This window comes from Pristiophorus japonicus, chromosome 8, assembly GCF_044704955.1.
Source record: "Pristiophorus japonicus isolate sPriJap1 chromosome 8, sPriJap1.hap1, whole genome shotgun sequence".
NCBI lineage: Eukaryota > Metazoa > Chordata > Chondrichthyes > Pristiophoridae > Pristiophorus > Pristiophorus japonicus.
The window spans coordinates 16,870,847-16,898,708 of record NC_091984.1 but is presented as its reverse complement, the minus strand read 5'-3'; the positions used below and the strand labels follow the sequence as shown (position 1 = coordinate 16,898,708).

The 27,862-nt window shown below is 44.5% G+C and overlaps 1 protein-coding gene across 1 annotated transcript in view; it reads left to right on the top strand.

Moving 5' to 3' along the window:
* Nucleotides 1-2,996: 2,996 nt before the first annotated feature.
* The window catches only part of LOC139268014 (interferon-induced protein 44-like), a 37,880-nt gene continuing 13,014 nt past the window's right edge, over nucleotides 2,997-27,862 (top strand). Inside the window, exons 1-6 of the mRNA XM_070885982.1 lie at nucleotides 2,997-3,175; nucleotides 10,364-10,849; nucleotides 10,944-10,983; nucleotides 11,915-12,104; nucleotides 14,230-14,382; nucleotides 19,264-19,435. Coding sequence (XP_070742083.1) covers nucleotides 10,372-10,849; nucleotides 10,944-10,983; nucleotides 11,915-12,104; nucleotides 14,230-14,382; nucleotides 19,264-19,435 — 1,033 coding nt within the window. The 5' untranslated portion in view covers nucleotides 2,997-3,175; nucleotides 10,364-10,371. The remainder of the gene's footprint in view (nucleotides 3,176-10,363; nucleotides 10,850-10,943; nucleotides 10,984-11,914; nucleotides 12,105-14,229; nucleotides 14,383-19,263; nucleotides 19,436-27,862) is intronic.

The following is a 27,862-nucleotide window of genomic DNA, read 5'->3' as shown; positions in this document are numbered from 1 at the left end:
ATTGAACACCGATAAACCCCCAGGGCCTGATAGTCTGCATCCCCGTGTACTTAGGAAGTGGCCTTAGACATAGTGGATGCATTGGTGATCATTTTCCAAAAGTCTATCGATTCTGGATCAGTTCCTATGGACTGGAGGGTAGTTAATGTAACACCACTTTTTAAAAAAGGAGGGAGAGAGAAAACCGGTAATTATAGACTGATTAGCCTGGCATCAGTAATGGGGAAAATGTTGGAATCAATCATTAAGGATGAAATAGCAGTGCATTTGGAAAGCAGTGACAGGATCGATCCAAGTCAACATTGATTTATGAAAGGAAAATCAAGCTTGACGAATCTTCTGGAATTTTTTGAGGATGTAACTAGCAGAGTGGACAAGGATGTGGTGTACTTCGACTTTCAAAAGGCTTTTGACAATGTCCCGCTCAAGAGATAGGTGTGCAAAGTCAAAGCGCATGGTATTGGGGGTAATGTACTGACATGGATAGAGAACTGGTTGGCAGACAGGAAGCAGAGAGTCAGCATAAACGGGTTCTTTTCAGAATGGCAGGCAGTGACTAGTGGAGTGCCGCAGGGCTCAGTGCTGAGATCCCAGCTCTTTACAATATACATTAACGATTTGGATGAAGGAATTGAGTGTAATAGCTCCAAGTTTGCAGATGACACTAAACTGGGTGGCGGTGTGAGCTGTGAGGGGGACACTAAGAAGCTGCAGGGTGACTTAGACAGGTTAGTTGAGTGGGCAAATGCATGGCAGATGCAGTATAATGTGAATAAATGTGAGGTTATCCATTTTGGGGGCAAAAACACAAAGGCAGAATATTATCTGAATGGCGGCAGATTAGGAAAAGGAGAGGTGCAATGAAACCTGGGTGTCATGGTTGATCAGTCAGTGAAGTTTGGCATGCAGGTACAACAGGCGGTGAAGAAGGCAAATGGTATGTTGTTGGCCTCCATAGCTAGGGGGTTTGAGTATAGGAGCAAGGAGGTCTTACTGCAGTTGTACAGGGCCCTAGTGAGGCCTCACCTGGAATATTGTGTTCAGTTTTGGTCTCCTAATCTGAGGAAGGACGTTCTTGCTATTGAGGAATGCAGTGAAGGTTCACCAGACTAATTCCAGGGATGGCTGGACTGTCATATGAGGAGAGACTGGATCAACTGGGCCTGCATTCACTGGAGTTTAGAAGGATGAGAGGGGATCTCATAGAAATGTATAAGATTCTAACAGGATGGGACAGGTTAGATGCAGGAAGAATGTTCCCGATGTTGGGAAAGTCCAGAACCAGGGGACATAGACTTAGGATAAGGGGCAGGCCATTTAGGACTGAGATGAGGAGAAACTTCTTCACTCAGAGAGTTGTTAACCTGTGGAATTCCCTGCCGCAGAGAGTTGTTGATGCTAGTTCATTGGATGTATTCAAGAGGGAGTTAGATATGGCCCTTACGGCTAAGGGGATCAAGGGGTATGGAGAGAAAGCAGGAATGGGGTACTGAGGGAATGATCAGCACTGATCTTATTGAATGGCGGTGCAGGCTCGAAGGGCCGAATGGCTTACTACTGCACCTATTTTCTATGTTTCTATGTTTCTATATAGCCAATGTATTCACTGAGGCATATGAAAGCAGGGGCCTTACGCTTAACATCCGTAAGACAAAGGTCCTTCACCAGCCTGTCCCCGCCACACAGCACTGACCCCAATCATCAAGATTCACGGCGCGGCCCTCGACAACGTGGACCATTTTCCATATCTTGGGAGCCTACTATCAACAAAGGCAGACATTGTGCCAGTGCAGCCTTCGGCTGACTGAGGAAAAGAGCGTTTGAAGACCAGGCCCTCAAATCTACCACCAAGCTCGTGGTCTACAGGGCTGTCGTAATACCCGCCCTCCTGTATGGATCTGAGGCATGGACGATGTATAGAAGGTACCTCAAGTCGCTGGAGATATCTCACCAACTATGTCTCCGCAAGATTCTGCAAATCCCCTGGGAGGACAGGCGCACCAACATCAGTGTTCTCGACCAGGCTATCATCCCCAGTATTGAAGCACTGACCACACTCGACCAGCTTCGCTGGGCAGGCCACATAGGACGCATGCCAGATACGAGACTCGCTAAGCAAATGCTTTATGCGGGGTTCCTTCATGGTAATTGAGCCAAAGGTGGGCAGTGGAAGCGTTACAAGGACACCCTCAGAGCCTCCCTGATAAAGTGTGACATCACCACTGACACCTGGGAAACCCTGGCTGAAGACCGCCTGAGATGGAGAAAGTGCATCTGGGAGGGCATTGAGCTCTTCGAGTCTCAACGCAAAGAGCGTGAAGAGGCCAAGCACAAGCAGCGGCAGGAGCATACGGTAAACCAGCCCCACCGACCCTTTCCCTCGACGAATGTCTGTCCCACCTGTAACAGGGTCTGTGGCTCTTGTATTGGACTGTTCAGCCACCAAAGAACTCACTTTGGGAGTGGAAGCAAGTCTCACTCGATTCCGAGGAACTGCGCCTATGGTGATGATGATGTCTTGCCCCAATAATAAATCACTGTGAGCAAGGTCACCAACACTCCGGAACTGTCCAGGGTCTTCAGGAATTAAAGATTAATCTCCAGGGTACTGCTGTGAGCGAATCCTGGAGAATAATCAGAGGGGCATTAAATAAATGGCGTGTTTTAAAATGTTTCTTTGCAGACTTGTTTAACAAATACTGAATAAAAGACTGGATCGGTAGCTCTCTGGGCTGAGTTAGATTTACCATCCACGGAGCTTTGACTTAAATATAACTAATGAATACTCAACCTCAGAAACACCATTTTATACCGAATACTTTTTAACCACGGACTTTTAACCGATTAACTTTTTTTGAAATCCAAGTCCCGGCAGACTGAGATTAAAAGGATCAGTTTCACTTTCATTTCCACTGAAACCGGAACCGAGGGTTTTGAAAACACAACCTGCTGACGATTCCTGCTCCGGCTTTCTCCACACCCTGCAAAGTCTGGCGGTTTTGGTCAGTGTTGGAGATCTTTCTTGGGTCGTGGATCTTCGATCGCAGGGTGCTCGGGGGAGACCACGTTAGGTGTATTCCTGTTGTGGAGAGCAGCTTGTGACCCAGTGTGTTTAGTCATTGCAGCAACTCGCAGAGTGAATCTTGTAAACGTATCTCGGAAGGCAGTTTAAGGGGTGAGTGAGTATTCTGAGATCATTGCTGTGAGAAGAGACTGGATAAAGTCAGGTTATGATAGAGTTTTGGTTCGTGTGGATATCCAGGGATGTAGAGCAAAGGCAGGTAAACGGAGTTGAGGTACTGATCAGCCTTGATCTAATCGAAGGGTGTAAGAGACTGTTGGGGTTGAATGGCCTCCTCCTGTTCCTGTGTTCCCTGCAGATAAGGAGGTTACCAGGTGATCTGATTGTGCTGTGTAAAGAAATTAATTGAAAGGGTAGATATGTAATAAGGTTGATTTTTCTCTCTGTTGCACACTACAAATGTGGCGTTGAGGTGTTCATTTGAGCAGAAATCGGTTTTGCTTGATTTTTGCCCATTTTGTGCCCGGTCCAATTGTGCGCCAGACATTGAGGAGTCCATGGAAACTTTTATCTGAAACTTCTTTATTGTATTAGATTGAAGCTTAAGTTATTTTGACATTGACACGATTTTGCACAGTTTTTGCCACCAATGTGCCAGTCACTGCTGATACCCAAACCTTCGGGGTTGACGGAGCGTGGGGGTGATTTAAATTAAATTACTTGTTTGTTCTGGGGCTGTGAGCGATGCTGGCAAGGTCGCATTCATTGCCCCATGCTAGTTGCCCTACGATTGCGCTGGTGGTGGGCCTTCTTGAACCAGTGCAATCCCTCCCTAACAGCTCTGTGGGAGTACCTTCACCATACAGACTGCAATGGTTGAAGAAGGCGGTTCACCACCACCACCAGCTAGGGAAGGCCAATAAATGCTGACCTTGCCCACATCATAAAATGAATTTTTTTAAAGTCCTTGTGCTGAATAAGCTCCCACAGTGCTGTCAGGTAGGGAATTCAAGGATGTTGACCCAGTGATGATGAAGGAATGGCGGTCTATGTCCAAGTCAGGCTGGTGTGTGTCTGAGGACCAACGTGCTGGACTGAGGATGAACAGACTAAAAATGGGCGAGGAAATCAGGAAATATTGATTATGAATGTGAGACCGAGATGTGGGGTGGGAGGAGTATACAAATATTAAAAAAAGGTTTGGCAGTGACTTCAAGACACTGGCAACCTCCATGTTGCACTGAGGATTGTTTATGAGGGAAGGGGTGGCAATCGAGGATGGAGATAACCGATGAGTGACCGCATTTGGGGTAATTATTCTCAAATGATCTGTACTTAAACAGCAATTAATTTGCATAAATAAAGGTCATTCCTGTTTAAAAAGCACTGAGATATCTAATTAAAGAAAGAAAATAAAGGACGTGCATTTATATAGTGCCTTTCACAATGGCACAACGTTGCAAAGTGTTTCACAAAGTACTTCTTTTTAAGGTGTAGTCACAGATCTACATTGGCTTCTGGTCCGGCAGCGCCTCGATTTTAAAATTCTCATTCTTGTGTTCAAATCCCTCCATGGCCTTTCCCCTTCTATTCGCTGTAACTTTCTCCTGCTCTACAATCCTCTGAGACGTCTGCGCTCCTCCAGTTTTGGCCTCTTGTGCATACCCCATTTTCTTTGCTGCACCATTGGTGGCAGTGCCTTCGGCTGCTTAGGCCCCAAGCTCTGGAATTCCCTCCCTAAACCTTTCTGCCTCTCTACCAATGTTCCATTTAATTTTTTGGGATGTGTAGCCCCAAAGGGGCTGCGTGGCCTGTTCAAATTTCCGCTCATTGGGAAGACAGCAGGCAGCCTGAGAAAGGGCTCCAAACAGCCTTCAGCTATGAAGCTTAGCAGGAACACTGCTCTCTACCGCAGCAATCAGATAATGAAAACATAATCTGTTTTAGTGATGGCTGAGGGACAGATATTGGCCAGGACACTGGTGTGAACTCCCCTGCTATTCTTCAAATAGTGCCACTTGAGAGGGAATGCGGAACCTCGGTTTTAACGTCTCATCCCAAGTACGGCACCTCCAACATAGACTGCTACATAAGAACATGAGCAGGCTATTCAACCCCTGGAGCCTGTTGTGTCGTTCAGTGAGATCATGGCCAAGTGTGAAGAAGTGTGAGACATATCTTGAGGAATGGTGCAAGGGGGAGGAATTCAAATTCCTGGGACATTGGAACCGGTTCTGGGGGAGCTGGGACCAGTACAAACCGGACGGTCTGCACCTGGGCAGGACTAGTGCTGTTGGGGAGGGCTTAAACTAATATGGCAGGGGATGGGAATCTATGCAGGGAGGCAGTGGGAAGTAAAATGGGGGCAGAAGCAAAAGGTAGAAAGGAGATAAGTAAAAGTGGAGAGCAGAGAAATCAAAGGCAAAAATCAAAAAGGGCCACATTACAACATAATTCTAAAAGGACAAAGAGTGTGAAAAAAACAAGCCTGAAGGCTCTGTGTTTCAATGCGAGGAGCATTCGTAATAAGGTGGAAGAATTAACTGACGCAGACTACTGTCAACAGTTATGATGTAATTGGGATTACGGAGACATGGCTCCAGGGAGACCAAGACTGGGAACTCAACATCCAGGGGTATTCAATATTCAGGAAGGCTAGACAGAAAGGAAAAGGAGGTGGGGTAGTGTTGCTGGTTAAAGAGAAGATTAACGCAATGGTAAGGAAGGACATTAGCTTGGATGATGTGGAATCTGTATGGGTAGAGCTGCGGAACACCAAAGGGCAGAAAACGCTAGTGGGAGTTGTGTACAGACCACGAAACAGTAGTAGTGAGGTTGGGGATGGCATCAGACAGGAAATTAGGGATTCATGCAATAAAGGTACAGCGGTTATCATGGGTGACTTTAATCTACATGATTGGGCTAACCAAATTGGTAGCAATACAGTGGAGGAGGATTTCCTGGTGTGTATAAGGGATGGTTTTCTAGACCAATATGTCGAGGAACAAACTAGAGAGCTGACCACCCTAGACTGGGTGTTGTTTAATGAGAGACGATTAATTAGCAATCTTGTTGTGCAAGGCCCCTTGGGGAAGAGTGACCATAATTTGGTAGAATTCTTCATTAAGATGGAGAGTGACACCGTTAATTCAGAGACGAGAGTCCTGAACGTAAAGAAAGGTAATTTGACAGTATGAGACGTGATTTGGCTAGGATAGACTGGTGAATAACAGATAGATAGATTTTTAACCAATAAGGGAATTAAGGGTTACGGGGAGAGGGCGGGTAAGTGGAGCTGAATCCATGGCCAGATCAGCCATGATCTTATTGAATGGCGGAGCAGGCTCGAGGGGTTAGATGGCCTACTCCTGTTTCTAATTCTTATGTTCTTATGATACTTAAAGGGTTGATGGTGGATAGGCAATGGCAGACATTTATAGATCACATGGATGAACTTCAACAATTGTACATCCCTGTCTGGAGTAAAAATAAAACGGGGAAGGAGGCTGAACCGTGGCTAACAAGGGAAATTAGGGACAGTGTTAAATCCAAGGAACAGAAGAACATAAGAATTAGGAACAGGAGTAGGCCATCTAGCCCCTCGAGCCTGCTCCGCCATTCAATAAGATCATGGCTGATCTGGTCGTGGACTCAGCTCCACTTACCCGACCACTCCCTGTAACCCTTAATTCCCTTGTTGGTTAAAAATCTATCTATCTGTGACTTGAATACATTCAATGAGCTAGCCTCAACTGCTTCCTTGGGCAGAGAATTCCACAGATTCACAACCCTCTGGGAGAAGAAATTCCTTCTCAACTCGGTTTTAAATCGGCTCCCCCGTATTTTGAGGCTGTGCCCCCTAGTGCTAGTCTCCCCTACCAGTGGAAGCAGCCTCTCTGCCTCTATCTTGTCTATCCCTTTTATGATTTTAAATGTTTCTATAAGATCACCCCTCATCCTTCTGAACTCCAACGAGTAAAAACCCAGTCTACTCAATCTATCATCAGAAGGTAACCCCCTCATCTCCGGAATCAGCCGAGTGAATCGTCTCTGTACCCCCTCCAAAGCCAGTATATCCTTCCTTAAGTAAGGTGACCAAAACTGCACGCAGTACTCCAGGTGCGGCCTTACCAATACCCTATACAGTTTCAGCAGGACCTCCCTGCTTTTGCACTCCATCCCTCTTGCAATGAAGGCCAACATTCCATTCGCCTTCCTGATTACCTGCTGCACCTGCAAACTAACTTTTTGGGATTCATGCACAAGGACCCCCAGGTCCCTTTGCATCTCATCATGTTGTAATTTCTCCCAATTCAAATAATATTCCCTTTTACTGTTTTTTTTCCCAAGGTGGATGACCTCACACTTTCCGACATTGTATTCCATCTGCCAAACCTTCGCCCATTCGCTTAACCTATCCAATTCTCTTTGCAGCCTCTCTGTGTCCTCTACACAACCCGCTTTCCCACTAATCTTTGTGTCATCTGCAAATTTTGTTACACTACACTCTGTCCCCTCTTCCTGGTCATCTATGTATATTGTAAACAGTTGTGGTCCCAGCACCGATCCCTGTGGCACACCACTAATCACCGATTTCCAACCCGAAAAGGACCCATTTATCCCGACTCTCTGCTTTCTGTTCGCCAGCCAATTCTCTATCCATGCTAATACATTTCCTCTGACTCCGCGTACCTCTATCTTCTGCAGTAACCTTTTGTGTGGCACCTTATCGAATGCCTTTTGGAAATCTAAATACACCACATCCATCGGTACACCTCTATCCACCATGCTGGTTATATCCTCAAAGAATTCCAGTAAATTAGTTAAACATGATTTCCCCTTCATGAATCCATGCTGCGTCTGCTTGATTGCACTATTCCTATCTAGATGTCCCGCTATTTCTACCTTAATGATAGTTTTAAGCATTTTCCCCACTACAGATGTTAAACTAACCGGCCTATAGTTACCTGCCTTTTGTCTGCCCCCCTTTTTTAAACAGAGGCGTTACATTAGCTGCTTTCCAATCCGCTGGTACCTCCCCAGAGTCCAGAAAATTGTGGTAGATTATAACGAATGCATCTGCTATAACTTCTGCCATCTCTTTTAATACCCTGGGATGCATTTCATCAGGACCAGGGGACTTGTCTACCTTGAGTCCCATTAGCCTGTCCAGCACTACCTCCCTAGTGATAGTGATTGTCTCAAGGTCCTCCCTTCCCACATTCCCGTGACCAGCAATTTTTGGCATGGTTTTTGTGTCTTCCACTGTGAAGACCGAAGCAAAATAATTGTTTAAGGTCTCAGCCATTTCCACATTTCCCATTATTAAATCCCCCTTCTCATCTTCTAAGGGACCAACATTTACTTTAGTCATTCTTTTCCGTTTTATATATCTGCAAAAGCTTTTACTATCTGTTTTTATGTTTTGTGCAAGTTTACCTTCGAAATGTATCTTTCCTTTCTTTATTGCTTTTTTAGTCATTCTTTGCTGGAAGAGGCATATAAATTGGCCATGAAAAAGCAGCAAACTTGAGGACTGGAAGAAATATAGAATTCAGCAGAGAAGGCCAAAAGAAGTGGCCCTCAAAATAGTGGATGCATTGGTGGTAATTTTCCAACATTCTATAGACTCTGGATCAGTTCCTATAGATAGGAGGGTAGCTAATGTAACACCACTTTTTAAAAAAGGATGGAGAGAGAAAACAAGGAATTCTCGACTGGTTAGCTTTACATCGGAAGTGGGGAAAATGTTGAAATCAATTATTAAAGATGTAATAGCAGCGCATTTGGAAAGATTTGACAGGATCAGTCCAAGTCAGCATGGATTTATGAACGGGAAATCATGCTTGACAAATCTTCTAGAATTTTTTGAGGATGTAACTAATAGAGTGGACAAGGGAGAACCAGTGGATGTGGTGTATTTTGGACTTTCAAAAGGCTTTTGACAAGGTCCCACACAAGAGATTAGTGTACAAAATTAAAGCACATGGTATAGGGGGTAATGTCTTGATGTGGATAGAGAACTGGTTGGCAGACAAGAAGCAAAGAGTGGGAATAAACTGGTCCTTTTCAGAAAGGCAGACAGTGACTAGTGGGGTAAGGCAAGGTTCAGTGCTGGGACCCCAGCTATCTACAATATACATTAATGATTTAGATGAAGGAATTGAATATAATATCTCCAGGTTTGCAGATGACACTAAGCTGGATGGCTGTGTGAGCTGTGAGGAGGATGCTAAGAGGCTGCAGGGTGACTTGGACAGGTTAGGTGAGTGGGCAAATGCATGGCAGATGCAGTATAATGTGGATATCTGTGAGGTTATCCACTTTGGTGGTAAAACCAAGAAAGCAGAATATTATCTGAATGGCAACAGATTAGAAAAGAGGAGGTGCAATGAGACCTGGGTGTCATGGTACATCAGTCATTGAAAGTTGGCATGCAGGTACAGCAGGCGGTGAAGAAGGCAAATGGCATGTTGGCCTTCATAGCTAGGGGATTTGAGTATATTGCAGTTGTACAGGGCCTTGGTGAGGCCACACCTTGAATATTGTGTTAGTTTTGTTCTCCTAATCTGAGGAAGAACATTCTTGCTATTGAGGGAGTGCAGCGAAGGTTCACCAGACTGATTCCTGGGATGGCAGGACTGACACATGAAGAAAAACTGGATCGACTAGGCTTATAATCACTGGAATTTCGAAGAAGGAGAGGGGATCTCATAGAAACATATAAAATTCTGACGGGATTAGACAGGTTAGATGTAGGAAGAATGTTTCCGATTTTGGGGACATCCAGAACCAGGAGTCACAGTCGAAGGATAAGGGAAAAGCTATTTTGGACCGAGATGAAGAGAAACTTCTTCACTCAGAGAATTGTGAACCTGTGGAATTCTCTACCACAGAAAGTTGTTGAGACCAGTTCATTAGATGTATTCAAAAGGGAGTTAGATATGGCCCTTACGGCTAAGGGGATCAAGGGGTATGGAGAGAAAGCAGGAATGGGATACTGAAGTTGCATGATCGGCCATGATCACATTGAATGATGGTGCAGGCTCGAAGGGCTGAATGGCCTACTCCTGCACCTATTTTTTATGTTTGTATGTTTGTAACTTCTCTCCTTAATCGCACTGAGTCAACGCTGACACCACTAAGAATCACTTCATCTTACCCAGTTGGACATTAAGCATGGGCTGGGCGTAGCATTGAAAGGAAGATCTGGTAGGAAGGATCGCAAGCTCCTTACAGATCCCGTCGGGTTTACCTTCCATTGGGTACTCTTGTTTTCTGGGCAAGCTAAAATCAATCCATTGTATTGAGTAAAATCTATTTTACTCAAATGTTTTCTAGGTTTCGGCATGTCTGAGGTAACGTCTCGGCTCACAACGGAAGATCAGAAAAAACTGTCCCAACTTTTCGGAAAAGCAGACTTGCATTTACTTTACAAAGCGAGTGTCCACGGTTTCTCTGCTCATTCTTTCTGTGCCAAATGTGATGGACAAGGACCAACGGTAACTGTCGGGTACAACAACCAAGGTTTCATTTTTGGTGGTTACACAAGTCAAGATTTTGGCAAATATGAAAGAAAAATGGATAAGAAAGCTTTTCTCTTTCGGCTACATAATTGGTCCTCAATTCAGCCATTACATATTGCTGTGAACCCCGATGCGGCTACTTTTATTAATTCGAATCAGGGTCCCAGTTTCGGAGATCTTGTGTTTCAGCTTGAATCCAAAAAAATTGAAAGCAAACCTGGTCAGTCCTTCATCTTCAATACAAGTGACCTATGTGACAGCAATGTTGATCTTGTAGAATGCGAAGTTTATCGTGTGGAAGGTAAGGACTCTTTCATTTGTCAGGAATGGCTATGGAATGAGTGCAGTTATGCAACTGATACTAAATTTGATTTATATTTACACATGTTTTCCAGAATTAAAAGCTCCCTGGAGAAATCTAACTTGGACAAGAAAGTAAGTTTCTTAATGGGCTTCCAATTCCATTTTGAAAGTCACAATTGAGTCTGCCTCCACCACCCTTTCAGGCAGTCCATTCCAGATCCTCACTACTCGCTGCATAAAAATGTTTTTCCTCATGTCGCCTTTGATTCTTTTGACAATGCCTTGAATCTGTGTCCTCTGGTTCTCGAGCTTTCCGTCAATGGGAACAATTTCTCTTGATCTACTCTGTCCAGACCCCTCATGATTTTGAACACCTCTGTCAAATCTCCTCTCAACGTTCTCTGCTTTAAGGAGAACAACCCCAGCTTCTCCAGTCTATCCACGTAACTGAAGTCCCACATCCCTGGAATCATTCTCAAAAATATTTTTTGCACCTGCTCCAAGGCCTTCACATCCTTCCTAAAGTGTAGTGCCCAAAATTGGACATATTACTCCAGTTGAGGCCGAACCAGTGTTTTATAAATGACTCATTTAATGACTCATCTTTTCATGGTAAGGCTGGGAGGAGTAGGAGAAGAACTCTGGGCTCTGCTGGCCTATCCGAGGGGCCCCTCTGCCCCCACTCCACCCCCCCAGGATCATCTCCCTCCGGCCCATCTGTCTTCCCACTCAGTATGGGAGCTGGCTGATTTCCTACCCTCCCAGAACCAGTGAGCTATAGTGGAGTGTCCACTTGGCTCCTGAGGCTCAATGATGAAATGTAAGTGAGGACCAGGCATCAAAATGGCTCGGACCTCACGCAGCAAGAACAGGCGAGCTGTGGGCTCAGTCCACCCACTGCCATCTGATCTCTGCCCGTAGTTAAAATTGACCCTCGAGCATCATGCTCCTATTATTATCAACCAGTGTATCATCCAACTCACTGTGAGCAGCACTAAGGAAGATCTGTTAATTGGACTATAAAAATTCTGATCTTCATAAATATAAATGTTTTTGTTAACAGTTCAAGAAACAAACTGATTGACTTCATCAAGAGCTATAAGCCATATGTAAGCTCTGTGTCTAAGGCACGGGTTTTACTCATTGGACCAGTTGGAGGAGGAAAGTCTAGCTTCATCAACTCTACAAATTCGGTTTTCCGTGGCCATGTCACCAGTCGATCTTTGGCTGGAGCAACAAATGCCCCAAAAAAGGTAAGCCTACAAGTGCAGTCAGAAGGGCTTTGTCTTGTGAATATTTTCCCTTCCCATCTCTCATGATGCTATAGTTCCTTGTGGAGATATGGTTCTATGGGCACATGCATTCTCTGATACATTGTTCATTATGTGTCAGCATTGACAGTGTGTGTTGGGAGGCTGGGTCCAACAATGCCCGCACACAACATCCATTTCCAGGAGGGGTTGCTGGATGGTGGTCAAGAGTGGGAATCCTGGAGTTTTGCCCTCCCCAGCAGATGGACATTGTGGCCCCATTATAGTTCCACTATTGCACAGACTGATGATCAAATCTGACCGTTCCTGGACTGTATGGCTCAGCTGCTCGTAAGATGAACTCACTTGAGCCACAGAGGGAGTTCAGGTTGTTTTATAGAATGAGCATTGCTGCGACCACACTTAGAATATTTTTTGCAGTTCTGGTCATCACAATACAAAAGGATATTGCAGCTATTGAGAGGATGCAGAAGGGAGCAACCATGTCGGAACATTGGAACAGGAGTAGCCCATTCAGCCCCTCGAGCCTGTTCCACTTTTCAATGAGAGCTTTGGCTCCATATAATTTATACCCTTGTTTAGCTAAAATCTTTCGATCTCAGATTCAAAATGATTAATTGAGCTAGCATCTACTTCTTTTTGTGAGAGAATGTTCCATAGTTCTTTGCCAGAAGATGGGTTTCCTAACTTCTCTCTTGAATGATTGAGGGGATGGAGGAATTGGATTATGATGAGTGATTATGTAAGTAGCGCATGTTCTCACTGGAAAAGAGAAGGTTGAGAGCTGATATGATTGCTGTTTTTAGGTTTAGAACATGATGAACCATTTCATCTTGTCGAGAACAGCAGAACCACAGGACACGGCCTGAGCTCAAAGAATCATAGAATGGTTACAGCACAGAAGAAGGCCATTCAGCTCATCAAGGCCGTGTCGACTCTCAGCTAGTCCAACTCCCCTGCCCTTCCCCGTAGCCCTGCAATTTTTTTCCTTCAGATACTTATCCAACTCCCTTTTGAAAGATAAAATGCTTGAAGGTGATACATTGAGAACGAGTCTGTGGAAACAATATTTCAGTGACCCAGTGGTCCGTCTATGGAACAGGCTCCCCAGGGAGATGGTGGAAGTAGTTCAAATCAAAATGAGATAGATTTCTTTAAGAAAATAATATTTTGGGATATAGTATATGAGTAACTTGGGAGGAACAGGTGACTTTACCCATGGTTCCCAAAGGTCTTCACCACTGGGGTTTTCCTCACATCCTGCGTTTACACGACAAAAGAGTAGGAATAGATTGGATGTTAAGCAGTTCTGCTTTTGCCAGAGAGTAATGAGCCTCTGGAATGTGTTACCGGGTGGTGTGGTGGGTGCTGACTCTCTGCACAGCTGCAAGAGGGAGCTGGACAGGTTGCTGACTGGGGCACAGATTGCATCATATAGAAGGCAAGTGCATTAACAGGTAACGCACGCGTCGTCCATGTGATCACCTGGACTGGTTCCGATCGCCTGAGGGGGTTTGGAGAGGAACTTACAAGGGAGTATTATTTCCCTTAATGGGCGTAGTTTTTTTTTCCTGTTTATTCCCCTCTCTGAGGAGATTACATGGCTTCTGGGGGGGTGGGTTGGGGTGAGGTGGGGGCAGTGGACGTGGGGTGGTAGAAGTTGTCTGATCATGATGCAGCAGCCATCTCGGGAAAAAAAGGATAGACTTCCATTTATATTGCGTCTTTCATGACCACTGGAGTTCCCAAAGCATTTACAGCCAATTAAGTACTTTTGAAGTGTAGTCGCTGTTCTAATGTAGAAAATATAATGAGTGTGGGGCAGGCTTGATGGACCAGCTGGTCTTTCTCTTCCTATAATTTTCATATGTTTGTATGTTTCGATCTGTTGTAGTGTAATTAATAGAGATTGATTGCCATGATTAGTCAACAACTCCGTTATCGTTGTATCATGCAACTACCTGGATGGTAGCTAGACTGTGGTCTATTTTATCTAAGCAATTCCTATGTTCCATGTTTGCAGTTTTCCCTGTATGTTTTTACCATTGGAAATGATTTAATTTTGACAGTGCCCCCAAAATAACCTGGTATCTTTGCTTCATTGCAGTATTCAACATACTCCTTCAGAGGAGATGAGGTTGGCACATCTCCTCCTCTTATTCTTTGTGATACAATGGGACTTGCAGAAGACACAGAATCAGGGATATCTAGTGATGATATTATCAGCATCATCAAAGGACATGTTCCTAACAAATATCAGGTAATCTGTTATTATCTATATCATATTTCTTCTGTTCTTTGCTTTCTCATAGACCGTCCCTGGCTAAATGAGAAAACAATCTGATCTCAGGATTCCGCGTTTCTGCTTTATGACCACTTGCCCTGAGAGGTGTGAGAGAAGGCTGGGTTTGGTATCTGTACAGTATTACTCATCCTGTTGTTAAGGGCTTGTTAATACCCTGAATGTGGGAGCACACTTGTTGAAGCTGGTTTTAAAGGAATATTGGGGTAAATTTTCTGGTCGTGATGTGTGGTTCGCATTAAGCATTTTCCCCAGCATACCTGACCTTCATAATATCATGGGTTCAGCTTATTTAAGTTCGATCAGTGAGCTCCATGTCTGGGAGGGTGATTGTAGGGGGTAGACATTGAGGTCAATTTTCCCAGTTCTGCATCTGGGGCTATTGGATCCCCTGGGTGGGCAGGATCGCAAACCAAGGGAGCTTGTTCCATTACTGCCTATTAATTTAAAACCTAATCGTTTCTCTGACAGATGGCTCATGAAGCAGTCATACGTGCTATTTATTAACTCATACTCGGAATCACTTGGGCAATTATTTTCAACTAAGATTCCCCATTAAAATAATCCTCCTACATTCACACATGCTTCTTATCACTTCAAGTATTAAATAATTTCCTTCTAATTTCTGACTGGGTGGACAGCGGCATTCTCACGGGGGTTGAACTTGCCCCTTTTTCAGAGGTGCTAAAGGGGCGCAAGACACTTTTCACCCGGAGGAGGGGTGGTGGGGGTTGTGTGGAGAGTGACCCGCTCCCGGGAAATTGCTCAGGAGTTTGCGGAGTCGCTGCCATGGCAGCATCGCGCCCGGACAGCCATGCAACTAACGACCCCTCAGCGCCCCGCGGCGACCTCCTACCCACCTGCGAGGCTGGCAACTCCAGATTCGCGGGTCACGACGCTGGCTGACATGCGCTCACGGGGCGGAGATTAATGGGGAGGTCGCCAATGCCTCCATCTTGCTTTTTTTTGTCGACTTTCGGGTAGCTTCCCTACCTTATTTTCACTTGTATTTGTACAGTCCAAACTCCATTATAGCCCGGCACCACTCTGCCCTGGTGGTCTAGTGGAGGTCATCAGAGGCCTTGCAGTGACCTTCCCCTTTAAGTCAACGGGAGTGGCGTTGAAGTGCGTCAGCGCTGCGCGGACCATCCATGTAGCACTGCATTACTCACCCCATTGGTGCCACTGGTCCCGCCCCTAAAGGAAGTGGAGCACACGAGATTGCACTCTATCTCTTTTGAGGCGCGGCAAGCCCAATTCAGCAGCTGGGGCGGGACTTCTGCACTGGGCGGAGGAAGTCCCAACCCCAGCAGGTTACATAAGAAATGGGAGTAGGAGTAGGCCGTATGGCCTCTCGGCCCTACACTGTCCTGCCCGATCTCCATATCCCTTGAATCCCCTAGACTTCAAAAATCTATCTATGTCCTCCTTGAATATATTCAGAGATTCAGCATCCACAGCACTCTGGTGCAGAGAATTCCAGAGATTCACAACCCTCTGAGTGGAGACATTCCTCCTCATCTCGGTCTTAAATGGCCTCCCCCTTATCCTGAGTCTATACCCCCAATTCTAGACTCTCCAGCCAAGGGAAACAACCTCTCAGCATCTACCCGGTCAATGCCCTTCAAAAACTTTTATGTTTCAATGAGATCACCTCTCATTTTTCTAAACTCCAGAGAGTATAGGCCCATTCTACATAATCTCTCATCATTAGACAGCCCTCTCATCCCAGGAATCAATCTAGTGAACCTCCATTGTACTGCCTCCAAGGCAAGTATATCCTTCCTTAGATATGAAGACCAAAACTGTGCACAGTACTCCAGGTGTGGTCTCCCCAAGGCCCTGTACAATTGTGGCAAGACTTCTTTACTCTTATACTCCAATCCCCTTGCAATAAAGGCCAACATGCCATTTGCCTTCCTTATTGCTTGCTGTACCTGCATGCTAGCTTTCTTGCACAAGGACACCCAAATCTCTCTGAATACCAACATTTAAAAGTTTCTCACCATTTAAAAAGGATTCTGTTTTTCTAGTCTTCCTACCAGTGAATAACCTCCATTACATTCCCTACATTATACTCCATCTGACACCTTACTGTCTACTCACTTAGTCTATCTATATCCCTTTGCAGATGCTTTGTGTTCTCCTCACAGTTTACTGTCCCACCTAGCTTTGTGTCACCAGCAAACTTGGATACATTACACTCAGTCCCTTCATCTAGGTCATTAGTATAGATTGTAAATAGCTGAGGCCCCAGCACTGATCCATTGCGTCAGCCCCACTAGTTACAGCCTGCCAACCTGAAAAAGACCTGTTGATCTCTACTCTCTGTTTTCTGTCCATTAACCAATTCTCTAACCATGCTAATATAGTACCTCTAATCCCAAGCGCCATTATCTTGTGTGGCACCTTATCGAATGCCTTTTGGAAATCCAAATATTCTACATCCACTGGTTCTCCTTTAACTATCCTGCTAGTTGCATCCTCAAAAAATGCTAATAAATTTGTCAAACATGAATTCCCTTTCATAAAATCATGTTGACTCTGCCTAATCATCTAAGTGCCCTGATACCACTTCCTTAATAATGGATTCCAGCATTTTCCCGACGACTGATGTCAGACTAACTAGCCTGTAGTTCCCTATTTTCTCTCTCGCTCCTTTCTAGAATAGCAGTGTTACATTTGCTACCTTCCAATCGGCTGGGACTGTTCTAGAATCTGGGGAATTTTGAAAGATCAAAACCAATGTATCCACTATCTCTGCAGCCACGTCTTTTAGAACTCTAGGATCTAGGCGTCCGGTCCAAGGGATTTGTCGGCTTTTAGTCCCATTAATTCCTCTCGTACTTTTTCTCTACTTATATTTATTACATTAAGTTCCTCACCCTCATTAGACCCTTGGTTCCCCACCATTTTAGGTATGCTTTTTGCATCTTCTACTCTGAAGACAGAAAGAAGACATTTGTTTAACGTTTCTGCCATTTCCTTATTTCCCATAATAATTTCTCCTGCCCCAGCCTCTAAGGGACCAATGTTTACTTTTGTTACTCTCTTCCTTTTTGCATACTTGTAGAAGCTCTTACAATCTGTTTTTCTATTTCTTGCTAGTTTTCTCTCATAGTCTATTTTTTCCCTTTTCATCAATTTTTGGGGGGGGTTACCAATCAGCGCATGGGGAAATTTTGCACCCATGGTGTTAGCTTTGACTAATTCTTCTTAAAACTATCTGTCTAATCTATAACTTTCTCCCTCCACTGGACCAACTTTGTTAATCTCCCAACTAAATCAAGTTAAACTGAACACTGGTTAGATCACATCTGGAGTATTGTGTCCAATTTTGTTTGCTACACTTTTGGAAAGAGTTCAGTGTTCAGGTATGTCATGTTCAGGTATCATCTTTCCAATACTTGTAGCATTCCTGTGTGGATGCTTTATTAGTAAAGATGTAACCATTCTTTTAGTTGATTCTAGTAGACCCCAACTTCAGTCAGTCTCGCGGCCCTTTGAAATGATGATGTGGGCCAGTAGTATACATACAATTAATGTATTGTAGGAAACTCCTTCCTCCTCTAATTTAGTGGACACATAGGGGGCAATTTTCAACTGGAGATCATTTCTGGCAGGCAGTGGACATGTCCACTGGTTCCAGCCCAAGACCTGAACCACTTCACACCGCTCCGCCCATTGGTACTTTACAGTGTGGTCTGTCAACCAGTGTAGGACCAATTTAAATACTTTAATATGGCTCCTCCTTGTTTTGGGCCAGAGCATTAGCTGCCCATTTTTCAGCCTGCTCAAAAATTGAGTCTGGCGGGCCTCAGGCAGCGATTGGACATGTCCTCTTGCTTTCTCAATTTTCAGTTGCCGCCCGCATTGATTTCCAGCTTGAATTGGGCGACGGAGATTGAAAATAACCCCCCATTGAGCCCCTTATTTAAAATTTGATGCAAGTACATTCAGCTTTTGTACATATGCCTTTCAGATTGAATGAAGAAGTATAGCATGTAGAAAGTCGAATATTTGTTAACTGCTTATTTTAGAAAGCTTACAATAAAATGCACTGAGTTCAGCTCCATTCGCAACTCCTCAGATAATGAAGCAGTCCCTGTCCTCATGCAGCAAGACCCGGACAACATTCAGGCTTGGGCTGATAAGTGACAATTAACATTCGTGCCACACAAGTGCCAGGCAATGGCCATCTCCAATCAGAGAGAGCCTAGCCACCTCCCTTTGACATTTAATAGCATTACCATAGCAGTACCCCCCCTCCATCAACATCCTGGGGTTCATCATTTGACCAGAAATTCCCTCGAACCGACGACATAAATGCGATAGCTACCAGAGCAGGTCAGAGGCTGGGTATTCTGCGGTGAATGACTTATCTCCTGTCTCACCAAAGCCTCTCCACCACCGACATGCCACAAGTCCGGAGTATGATGGAATATTGTCCAATGGCCTGCAATGGCTGCAGCTGCAACAATACCTAAGAATCCTGAAACCATTCAGGACAAAGCAGCTAGGTTGATGGGTACCCCATCTATTGGCTTATATATCCACTCATTCAACCACCAGCATGCTGTGGCTGCAGTGTGTACTGTATCCAGGATGCATTGCAGCAAGTCACCAGGGCTTCCTCAGCAGCACCTCCCAAACTCGTGACCTCCACCTTCAAGAAGGAGAAGGGAATACCATCACTTCCAAGTGGTTCCAGAAGAAGGCCCACCACCACCATCTCAAAGCAACAAGGATGGCCAATAAATGCCAGCCTTGCCAATGATGCCCACATCCTGAGAATGAATAAAAAATGTATTCTTTTAACATCAGGTTCTTTTTCCGCAGTTTAATCCAGCTTCCCCAATTAAAGCTGTAACAAAGGGCTACGTTAAATCAGTAACTGTTGGAGAGAAGATACACTGTGTTGCATATGTGATTGACTCAAGCAAAGCCACCATCCTCTCCACCGAAATGGAAAAGAAAATTCGTGGCATTCGATCACAGGTTAATCTGCTGGGTGAGTATTGCAGTCCAGGAATGTCTAGGAAGTGGACCATATCCCAAATGCAGCCCATGATCTGGCCCAGTAAAGTTGTGCTGAATCCATTTTATTATTCTGTTCAGCAGAATTGTCCCAGGCTTTGCCTGATTGCGAAGCTCACTAGTCTTCTCTTGTCTCACATAACCTAAAAAAGAAGGACTTCCATTTATACAGCATATTTCCTGAAATCAGGACATCGCTAAATGCTTCACAGCCAACAAGATACGTTTGAAGTGTAGTCGTCGTTGTTATGTAGGAAACATGCAGCCAATTTTCCCACAGCAAAGTCCCACAAACAGACCATAAGAACATATGAATTAGGAGCAGGAGTAGGCCATTTGGCTCCTCGAGCCTGCTACCCCATTTAATAAGATCATGGCTGATCTGATCTTGGGCTCAGCTCCACTTCCCTGCCCCCATAACCCTTCAATCCCATGTCGATCAGAAATCTGTCTATTTCTGCCTTAAATATGTTCAATGACCCAGCCTCCACAGCTCTCTGGGGCAGAGAATTCCACTCTTTGAGAGAAGAAATTCCTCCTCAACTCAGTTCTAAATGGGTGACCCCTTAAACTATGCCCCCTAGTGCTGGACTCCCCCACGAGTGGGAACAACCTCTCTCCGTGTATCGTGTCAAGCCCCCTCATTGTATTATATGTTTCAATAAGATACCTCCCATTTTTCTAGACTCCAATGAGAACAGGCCCAACTTGCTCATCCGTTCTTCATAAGTCAACCCCCTCATCTCCAGAATCAACCTAGTGAACCTTCTCTGAACTACCTACACTACAAGTATATCCTTCCTTAAATAAGGAGACCAAAACTGTATGCAGTACTCTAGATGTGGTCTGACCAATACCCTAACCCTATGCAATTATAGCAGGACTTCCCTGCTTTTATACTCTATCCCCCTTGCAATGAAGGCCCAACATTTCATTTGCCTTCCTGATTATTTGCTGTAGAAACATAGAAACATAGAAATTAGGTGCAGGAGCAGGCCATTTGGCCCTTCGAGCCTGCACCGCCATTCAATAAGATCATGGCTGATCATTCAACCTCAATACCCCTTTCCTGCTTTCTCTGCATACCCATTGATCCCTTTAGCCGTAAGGGCCATATCTAACTCCCTTTTGAATATATCTAACGAATTGGCCTCAACAACTTTCTGCGGTAGAGAATTCCACAGGTTCACCACTCTCTGAGTGAAGAAGTTTCTCCTCATCTCGGTCCTAAATGGCCTACCCCTTATCCTTAGACTGTGACCCCTGGTTCTGGAACTCCCCAGCAATGGGAATATTCTTCCTGCCTCTAACCTGTCCAATCCGTCAGAATTTTATATGTTTCTATGAGATCCCCTCTCATTGTTCTAAACTCCAGTGAATACAAGCCCAGTTGATCCAGTCTCTCCTCATATGTCAGTCCTGCCATCCCAGGAATCAGTCTGGTGAACCTTCGCTGCACTCTCTCAATAGCAAGAACGTCCTTCCTCAGATTAGGGGACCAAAACTGAACACAATATTCCAGGTGTGGCCTCACCAAGGCCCTGTACAACTGCAGTAAGATCTCCCTGCTCCAAGACTCAAATCCTCTAGCTATGAAGGCCAACATGCCATTTGCCTTCTTCACCGCCTGCTGTACCTGCATGCCAAACTTCAATGACTGATGTACCATGACAGCAGGTCTCGTTGCATCTCCCCTTTTCCTAATCTGTCACCATTCAGATAATATTCTGTCTTCCTGTTTTTGCCCCAAAATGGATAACCTCACATTTATCCACATTATACTGCATCTGCCATACATTTGCCCACTCACCTAACCTGATCAAGTCACCCTGCAGTCTCTTAGTATCCTCCTCACAGCTCACACCACCACTCAGCTTAGTGTCATCTGCAAACTTGGAGATATTACATTCAATTCCTTCATCTGAATCATTGATGTATATTGTAAATAGCTGGGGTCCCAGCCCTGAACCCTGCGGCACCCCACTAGTCACTGCCTACCATTCTGAAAAGGATCCGTTTATTCCGCTTCTCTGCTTCCTGTCTGCCAACCAGTTCTCTATCCATGTCAATACATTACCCCCAATACCATGTGCTTTAATTTTGCACACTAATCTCTTGTGTGGGACCTTGTCAAAAGCCTTTTGAAAGTCCAAATACACCACATCCACTGGTTCTCCCTTGTCCACTCTACTAGTTACATCCTCAAAAAATTCTGGAAGATTTGTCAAGCATGATTCCCCTTTCATAAATCCATGCTGACTTGGACCGATTCTGTCACCGCTTTCCAAATGCGCTGCTATTTCATCTTTAATAATTGATTCCAACATTTTTCCCAACACCGATGTCAGGCTAACCGGTCTATAATTCCCCATTTTCTCTCTCCCTCCTTTTTTAAAAAGTGGTGTTACATTAGATACCCTCCAATCCATAGGAACTGATCCAGAGTCAATAGAATGTTGGAAAATGATCACCAATGCATCCACTATTTCTAGGGCCACTTCCTTAAGTACTCTGGGATGCAGCATATCAGGCCCTGGGGATTTATCGGCCTTCAATCCTATCAATTTCCCTAACACAATTTCCTGACTAATAAAGATTTCCTTCAGTTCCTTCTTTTCGCTAGACCCTTGAACCCCTAGTATTTCTGGAAGGTTATTTGTGTCTTCCTTAATGAACACAGATCCAAAGTATTTGTTCAGTTGTTCTGCCATTTATTTGTTCCCTATTATAAATTCACCTGATTGTGTCTGCAAAGGAGCTACGTACCTGCATACTAACATTTTGTATTTCAGGCATAAGGACCCCCAGGTCCTTCTGAACTGCAGCATTTTGTAGTTTCTCGCCATTTAAATAATAATTTATTTTTTTATTTTTCCTGCCAAAATGGATAACCTCACATTTTCCCACATTATACTCCACCTGCCAAATTTTTGCCCACTCACTTAGCCTGTCTATATCCCTTTGTAGATTTTTTGTGTCCTCGTCACAACTTGCTTTCCCACCCATCTTTGTATCATCAGCAAACTTGGCTACATTACACTCGGTTCCTTCATCCAAGTTATTAACATAAATTGTAAATAGCTGAGGCCTCAACTATTCTAGAGCCCCCTGGATGTCTAAGGACTTACAAGGGTGGATAAAGAAAAAAAGAGAAATGTATGTCATATACCACCAGCTAAATACTGTAGAATCTCTGGAGGAATATAGAAAGTTCAAAGGAAATTAAAAAGGATAGTAGGAATGCTAAGTGAGAACATGAAAATTTCTTGGCAAGTAAAATCAAGTAAAACCCAAAGATGTTCCATAAATATATTAAGAGCAAGAGGATAACTAAAGAAAGGGCCTATTAGAGACCATGAGGGTAATCTGTGTGTGGAGGCGGAAGATGTGGGTATGGTTCTTAATGAATACTTTGCGTCTGTTTTCACAAAGGAAAGAGGCAATGCAGATACTGCTGTCGAGGAGGAGAGTGGAATTCTGGATGAAATAAGTATAGTGAGGGAGGAAGTATTAAGGGGTTTAGCGGCTTTGAAAGTGGATAATCCCCAGGCCCGGATGAAATGCATCCCAGGCTGTTGAGCGAAGCAAAAGAGGAAATAGCAGAAGCCTTGACCAACATTTTCCAGTCCTCTTTGGATTCAGTCAGGGTGTCGGAGGACTGGAGGTCTGCTAATGTGGTACCCTTGTTTAAGAAGGAGAAAGGGATAGGCCGAGTAATTACAGGCCTGTCAGCCTAACCTCAGTGGTGGGAAAATTATTGGAAAAAATTCTGAAGGACAGGATAAATCTGCATTCAGAAAGGCAAGGATTAATCAGTCAGCACGGATTTTTTAAGGGAAGATTGTGTTTGTCTAACCTAACTGAATTTTTCAAGGAAGTAACCAGGATGGTCGATGAGGGTAGTGTGTACAATGTAGTGTATATGGACTTTAGCAAAGCTTTTGATAAGGTCCCACATGGCAGACTGGTCATGAAGGTAAAAGCCCATGGGATCCAGGGCAAATTGGCATGTTGGATCAAAAATTGGCTTAGAGGTAGGAAGCAAAGGGTAATGGTTGATGGATGCTTTTGTGACTGGAAGGATGTTTCCAGTGGGGTTCCACAGGGCTCAGTACTGGGTCCCTTGCTTTTTGTGGTACAGGTGCAGCGCCCCGAATCTGGAACTCTCGGGACCGAGGCCATTCCGGATTTTGCGTTTTGCCGGATTTTGGAATGTCTTTCCTACGTCACGAATCCGGAAACACCTGAACCCAGGTTTAAGTATTTCCGGATTTCGGAACGTCAGCAGGGAGGTGTTCGTCGGGCGATGAGGTCGTCGACCAGAGCCCCACTGCCGAGGAAAAGTTCGGGCGGGCCCCACTGCCGAGAAGTTAGTCGGGTGGGGCCCGCCAAAGAGCTGGTCGGGCGGCTCCATCGCGGAGGAGGTGTTTGGGCGGGCCGGCGAGGAGATCTCGAGGTAAGGGCAGTGACGGCATGGCGATCCCGAGGTCGGGCAGCGGTGAGGCGAGGGACGGTGAGGCTCGGCTCGAGGTCGGGCAGCGGCGGGACGTCGAGGTTGGCAGGGTCGGCGGATCCGGATTCTGGAACATTTTATAGATTCTGGACGACCCTGCCACCAATCGGTCCGGATTCCAGATTCTGGAATTTCGGATTTTGGATGCTCAACCTGTATACATCAGTGATCTAGATTTTAATATCGGGGGTTTTGATTAAAAAGCTTGCAGATGATACTAAAATTAGCTGTGTGATTGATAATGAAGAGGAAAGTCACGGACTGCAGGATGATATCAATCTACAATGTCAAATGGAATTTAATTCGGAGAAGTGTGAGGAACTGCCCTTGGGGAGAGCTAATAAGGAAAAGGCATACACATTAAACAAAAGGCCACTTATAAGTGTAGATGAACAAAGGGACCTTGGAGTGCTTGTCCACAGATCCCTGAAAGTAGCAGGCCAGGTGGATAAGGTGGTTAAGAAGGCATACGGAATGTTTGCATTTATTGGCCGAGGCCTAAAATACAAGAGTGGGGAGGTTATGCTTAAATTGTATAATACAATGGTTAGGCCACAGCTGGAGTACTGTGTGCAGTGCTGGTTGCCGTATTATTGGAAGGTCGTGATTGCACTGGAGAGGGTGCAGAGGAGATTTATGAGGGTGCTGCCTGGAATGGAGAATCTTCGCTGTGAGGACAGATTGAATAGGCTGGGTTTGTTCTGCTTGGAACAGAGGAGGCTGAGGGGAGACCACATTGAGGAGTATAACATTTTGAGGGGCCTGGATATAGTGGATAGCAAGGGCCTATTTCCCTTGGTGGAGAAGTCAATTACGAGGGGGCATCAGTTTAAGGTGGCTGGTGGAGGGTTTAGAGGCGATTTGAGGGGAAGCTTCTTCACGCAGAGGGTTGTGGGGGTCTGGAACTCACTGCCTGGAAAGATGGTCGAGGCAGAAACCCTCACCACATTTAAAAGTTGCTTGGATGGGCATTTGAAGTGCCGTAACTTGCAAGGTGACAGTCCGAGAGCTGGTAAGTGGGATTAGCCAGGATAAACTCTTGTTGGCTGGTGCAGGTACGATAGCAAGTACTTCAGGGAATCTAATACGGAAAAGTGATCTACTGGACTAGTTTCGATCATCTGGATGGATAGGAGAGGAATTTTTCCAGATTTTTTTCCCCAATTAGCCTGGGTTTTTATCTGTTTTTTTGCCTCTCCCAGGAGATCGTATGACTCCGGCTGGGGCGGAGTGTAGAATGTTGCGATACATAGAGTATCGCAGTTGTGTAGGGTGGACAGGTGGGCCGGATGCTCTTTACCTGTCCGTCATTGTTCATTGTTCATAGGTTTATATGTAACCTTCGGGGCTGCTGACCGAGGGCCATGCGGCTCTTTGTCGGCCTGCGCGGACACGATGGGCTGAAATGGCCTCCTTCTGCGCTGTAAATTTCTATGCTTATAACATCAATCCCTGTGGCACCCCACTAGTTACTGTTTGTCAACCGGAAAATAACCTATTTATCCCCACTCTCTGTTTTCTGTTATATAGCCAATCCGTTATCCATGCTACTATATTACTGCCAACCCCTTGAGCTCTTATCTTGTGCAGTAACCTTTTATGTGGTACCTTATCAAATGTCTTTTGGAAATCCAAATACACTACATCCACTTGTTCCTCCTCATCCACCCTGCTAGTTACATCCTCAAAGAACGCCAGAAAATTTGTCAAACGTGATTTCCCTTTCATAAACCCATGCTGACTCTGCTTGACTATTATGCTTTTCCAAATGTCCTGCTACTGCTTCCTTAATAATGGATTCCAGCATTCTTCCATTGACAGATGTTAGGCTAACTGGTCTATAGTTTCCTGCTTTCTGTCTGCCTCCTTTTTTAAATAGGGGCATTACATTTGCGGTTTTCCAATTCACTGGGACCTCCCCAGAATCCAGGAAATTTGGGTAGATTACATCTAATACATCCACTATCTCTGTTGCCACTTCTTTTAAGACCCGAGGATGCAGGCTATCAGGTCCAGGGGACCTGTCCACCTTTAGTCCCATTATTTTACTGAGTGCTTTTTCTTTAATGATAGTGATTGTTTTAAGTTCCTCCCATCCTATAGCACCTTGATTATCTATTACTGGGATGTTTTTAGTGTTTTCTACCATGAAAAGCTGATACAAAATATTTGTTCAAAATCTCTGCCATTTCCCTGTTCCCCACTATTAATTCCCCGACTCATCCTCTAAGGGACCAACATTTACTTTAGCTACTCTCTTCCTTTTTATATACCTGTAGAAGCTCTTACTATCTGTTTTTATATTTCTTGCTAGTTTACTCTCATACTCTATCTTCCCTCTCTTTATAAATTTTTTAGTGATCCTTTGCTGATTTTTAAAAAAAAATCCAATTCTCTGGCCTCTCACTAATCTTGGCAACTTTGTGTCCCATTTTTATCAATTTGGTACCATCCTTTACTTCCTTAGTTAACCACGGGTGGCTCTCCCTTCTCTTAAAGTCTTTCCTTCTCACTGGAATATATTTTTGTTGAGAGTTAATGAAATATCTCCTTAAGTGTCTGCCACTGATTATCAACCGTCTTACACTTTAATCTATTTTCCCAGTCCACTTTAGCGAACTCTGCATTCATTCCTTTGTAATCCCCTTTATTTAAGGTCAGGACACTGGTTTGAGATCCAACTCTCTTACCCTCCAACTGAATTTGAAATTCAACCATGGTATGGTAACTCTTTCCAAGAGGATCCTTTACTATGAAATCATTTATTAATCCTGTCTCATTGCACAGTAAAAGATCCAAGATAGCCTGCGCCCTGGTTGGTTCCGCAATGTACTGTTGAAGGAAACCATCTCGGATACACTCTTTGAACTCTTCCTCAAGGCTACCTTGGTTAATTTGATTTGTCCAATCCATATGAAGATTAAAATCGCCCATGATTATTGCCGTTTGTTTCTTACAAGCCTCCATTATTTCTTGATTTATACCCCATCCAACTGTATAGCTACTGTTCGGGGGCCTATAGATTACGCCCACCAGTGACTTCTTCCCCTTATTATTCCTTATCTCCACCCAAACTGATTCTACATCTTGATCATCTGAATCAATATCATTCCTCACTAACCCACTGATCTTATCTTTGATGAACAAAGCTACTCCACCTCTTTTCCCTTTCTGTCTGTCCTTCCAAATTGTCAAATTCCCCTGCCTATTCAATTCTCAGTCTTGGTCACCTTGCAACCACGTCTCTGAAATGGCTGTCAGATTATACTTATATCCATTTATATATATTTGTGCTGTTAACTCATCTATCTTATTACGAATGCTGCGTGCATTTTAATTTTTTTCTTTTTACCATTTTTCCCTGCTTTGACCCCACTTTCTGATACACTTATGTTTATACATTCTGTCCCTCCTGTCACGCTTTGGTTATCATTTCCCCCAGTGCTACCCTGCTCTATTGCCTTCTCCTTGCTCTTTGACTTTTTTAATTTCCGCTGAAAACTCCCTCATCCACTATTTAATTTAAAGCCCTCTCGACAGCCCTAGTTATTCGATTCGCCAGGACACTAGTCCCAGCTTGGTTCAAGTAGAGCCCATCCCAATGGAACAGCTACCCCTTACCCCAGTACTGGTGCCTGTGTCCCATAAATCAAAACCCATTTCTCCCACAATAGTCTTTGTGTCACGTGTTTAACTCTCTGATCTTATTTACCCTATGCAAATTTGCTCGTGGCTCAGGTAGTAATCCAGTAATCTGGATTTAATTTAGACCCTAGCTGCTCAAACTCCCTCAGTAGGACCACTTTCTTTGTTCTACCTAATGTCATTGGTACCTATGTGGACCTTGACAACTGGATCTTCCCCCTCCCATTCCAAGTTCCTCTCCAG